The sequence below is a fragment of the Chinchilla lanigera genome, unplaced genomic scaffold (genome assembly GCF_000276665.1).
Source record: "Chinchilla lanigera isolate Chin_1 unplaced genomic scaffold, ChiLan1.0 scaffold00144, whole genome shotgun sequence".
Classification (NCBI taxonomy): Eukaryota; Metazoa; Chordata; class Mammalia; order Rodentia; family Chinchillidae; genus Chinchilla; species Chinchilla lanigera.
In genome coordinates this window covers 622772-626621 of record NW_004955545.1, presented here as the reverse complement: position 1 = coordinate 626621, position 3850 = coordinate 622772, and the positions used below count along the sequence as shown (strand labels likewise).

The 3850-nt window shown below is 44.2% G+C and overlaps 1 protein-coding gene across 1 annotated transcript in view; it reads left to right on the top strand.

Moving 5' to 3' along the window:
• Positions 1-3850, top strand: part of Nup210l (nucleoporin 210kDa-like) — a gene marked incomplete in the record, with an annotated part of 112499 nt that overhangs the window by 87604 nt on the left and 21045 nt on the right. Inside the window, 2 exon segments of the mRNA XM_013508241.1 lie at positions 496-671; positions 3347-3564. Coding sequence (XP_013363695.1) covers positions 496-671; positions 3347-3564 — 394 coding nt within the window.

Below are 3850 nucleotides of genomic sequence, written 5' to 3'. Positions count from 1 at the left end.
TATAATAAAAGAGATGAGCCTCAAATAAACACAGTTGTCTCCTGAGCAGCTTTAGCTAAAGAGTTTGTGTGGAAAGATAAAAATAAAAATTTGCATGGTTTGCGTGGGAGGTGTCTAGAACTATTGCTGTGAAAATCTGGCTTTGATATAGACTTTAACTTTAGCATTAGAAATGGGCTTAGATTGCTTTTTTGGCTTTTGACTAAGATCAAATATAGAAGAGGCCTCAGAGGTAAGATAGTTTAATGCACATGAAAAAATGTTAGCCATTAAATGTCCACTATCTTCCAGCTACTATCTTGGTCCTTTTATATGCATTATCTCTGTTAACTACCATGAAACCACACGGAGGATGTGTTATTATCCCTGTTTCAGTGATAAGACGTGGGAGACCCAGAATTCCCCGAGGCTGCGCAGCGCTGCAGTGCTGCAGGCGCTTGTGTCACACCCAGGCGGACTGCAGCCCCCTCTGCAGGAGCAGTCTTGTCTCCACAGGTGGCCCCAGTGAAGTACCTGCGGGTGAGCAGCCAGCCCAGACTGTACACAGCCCCAGGATGGACCCTGTCAGCCTTTCCCGTGGGCATGGTTCTTACCTTCATTAGTCACTTCTACAATAGCATCGGAGAGAAATTCCATACCCACAACACTCAACTTTCTCTGTCTCTGAACAGGTATGGTATAGAGGTCAAAGCAATGTTTCCGCTGGGCATGGGGGCGCACATCTGGAATTCCTCATGATGGGAGGCTGAGGCAAGAGGACTGCAGGTCTGAACCCAGCCTGGCCAACTTAGCAATTTAGTGAGACCATGTCTCAAATAAAAAAGGACTAACGTGGTTCAGTGGGAAGGCCTTGGGTTCAATCCCTGGTACTGAAAAAAAAGTTGTTGACACTGTAGTAGAAACCTTATGTATTAGGCTAGCAGCTCCAGTAACTTCTTTCACATCCAGAACTTGGAATCTGATCTTTATTTATCTTGTTAGGATTAAAAACAGGCTGGGGTGGGCATGGTGGCACAGGCATGTAATCCCAGCCCTTGGGAGGCACTCCTGAGGCTGAGGCAGGAAGATCGCCATGAGTTCAAGGCCAGCGTGGGCTACAAAGTGAGTTTAAGGCCTGGCTGAAATGCATAGCGAGACCCTGTCTTAAAAAGACAAAAAAAAAAAAAAAAAAACAACAAAAAAAAACCAGGCTGGGGATATAGCTCAGTGGCTGAGCACTTGCCTAGCATGCATACGGCCCTGGGTTTCATCCCTAGTATCATAAAAAAATAAAAAATAAAATAAAAGATCAGGCTTAAAGAATGGTTTAATTATCAATAAAGAAAAATTTCAACTGAGCCTGGTGGCACACACCTGTAATCTCAGGTCTTGGGAGGCTGAGGAAGCCTGGGCTACATAGTTCAAGACTGGCCTGAACTACTTGGTGAGACCATCTCAAAAAACAAACAATAACAACAACAACAAAAAAAGAAAGAAAGAAAGATTGATTTTAGGGGCTGGGGATTTAGTTCAGCGGCACAGTGCCTGCCTGGCAAGTACAAGGTCTTGAGTTCGATTCCCGGTACCGGAGAAAAACCAAAAAAAAAAAAAAAAGAAAGATTGGTTTTAATAGATTTTGAATCTGTCAAGGCTTAATTCATAGAAAAGATCCATAGAGAACTAAATAGAGGGAGGTTTTTTTTGTATTTTTGTTTTTTACTTAGTTTGGTTTTGTTTTCATGTAGTGTGGTTTTTGTTTTGGGGGGGGTTTTTTGGTTTGTTTGTTTTTTTCCAGTACCAGGAATCGAACTCACAATCTCATGCTTGCCAGACAGGCACTGTGCTGCTGAGCTAAATCCCCAGCCCCAAGTGTGGTTTTTGGTGATAGGGTCTTGCTATGCAGTTCAGGCTGCCTTGAACTCACTGTGTAACCCAGGCTGGCCTCCAACTCAGAGTAACCCTCTTGCCTCAGCCTCCTGAGTGCTAGGATTACAAGCATGCACCACCATGCCAACTGTAAGTAGAGTGTTATTTAAAAGCTTTATTGGAGGAAAATTTTAAAGCCTTAATATTAAAAACTCTCTTCTGTTGCTCTCATCAGAATTGAGGGGTACTTGGGAGGCTAAGGTAGGATAATTACAACTTTGGATACAGCCTGGGCTATACAGCAAGGTCCAGGCCAGCCAGGACTATAGAGTGAGATCCCATCTCAAAATAAACAAAACAAGCAGAAAAATAACTGAAGGAGAAAAGGCTTGTTGGAAACCAGGTGTAGTGGTGCATGCCTGGAGGATTGTAAGTTCAAAACTCGCCTGGGCAAGTTTAGAGAGACCCAGTCTCAAAATTAAAAATAAAAGCTGAAGATATAGGTTACTGTTAAAAGCCCTCTGACTGAGTCCCCAGTATATACATAGATACACATATACTCAGACACATTAAACTAATTAATTAAATTTAAATTTTTAAATAAAAGGCTGAGGGTGGTGCATGCTTGTAGTTTGGACTACATAGCAGAACCCTGTCTCAAACAAACAAAAAGTAATAGCACACACCTGTAATCCCCGGCACTTGGGAGGGTGAGGCAAGATAAACGGACTACAATTCCAGGTCTGCCCAGCCCCTGTCTCAAACAAAATAAAACAAAGCCTTAGGCTGGGCTGTAGCTCAGTGCTAGAGTCCTTGCCTAGAACTAGCAGGCATGAGGCCCTGGGCCCAAAATAAAAACAAAAGCAGGGAGTGAACATGTTGAGGATATAGCTCAGTATGAAGATACAGATGCAAACTGGGCGTGGTGGGACAGGCCTGTAATCCCTGCACTCGGGAAGCTGAGGCAGGAGAATCGTTGCAAGTTCGAGTCCAGCCTGGGCTACAAAGTGAGCTCAAGGCCAGCCTGAACTGCATAGAGACCCTGTCTCAAAAAGATTTAAAAAAAAAAAAAAAAAGATACTGGATTAAATCCCCAGTAACCACAAAAAAATAAATGTATAATTACAAAATTAAAAAGGCCTGGAAGCCAGGCATGATGGCACATCCCATAATTGCAGCATTCTGAGAGGCTGAAGCAGGAGGATTGCAAGTTCCAGCCCAGTCTGGGCAACATAGTGACCTAGTAAGACTCTGTTTCACAATAAAAAATAAAAAAGGGCTGGGCCAATAGCTCATTGCTGCAGAGGTTCTGGGTTCAACACCCACTACCACACATATGAAAGAAAAAAAGAGAGGGAGAGAGTGTGTGTGTGTGTGTATGTGTGTGTGTGTGTTACTGGGAATCAAACCCAAGGTCTTGTTGGTGCTGAGCAAACACTCCCACGCGGCTTATCCTTAGCCATTCTTTTCAGAGAGTTGTGCCTTTCATATCTACTTTCAGAGATGACTTGCTGCTGATTGGACCAGGGAGTAGGAACTACACTTACACGGCCCAGGCCGTGAGCAGAGGAGTGACACTTGTGGGGCTCTGGGACCAGCAGCACCCGGGCATGGCAGATTACGTCCCCGTTGCTGTGGAGTATGCCATCGAGCCAGACACCACGCTGACCTCTGTTGGGGACGTCGTCTGCTTTAGCACTCACCTCGTCAGCCAGCACGGTCTGTATTCCTCGCGCTCTCTCACCTCACAACTGAACGGTTCTGAGGCCTTGAAATCAACTGATCCTCTTTTCCTTCTTTTCTCATTTTTTTTAACCTTTCCCTTCTTTCCCTTCCTCCTACCCCATCCCTTGCTGCACTCCCCATTTGAACATCTGCTTCCTATTTCACAATACCTGCTACATATTTTGGTCCTTATTTACACGTTCAGTTTCTCTCAGCAGAGAAACTATGCAGCGTTTACACGTGTGTCCAATTTATTTCACTTAAGAGTATGACTCAAGGT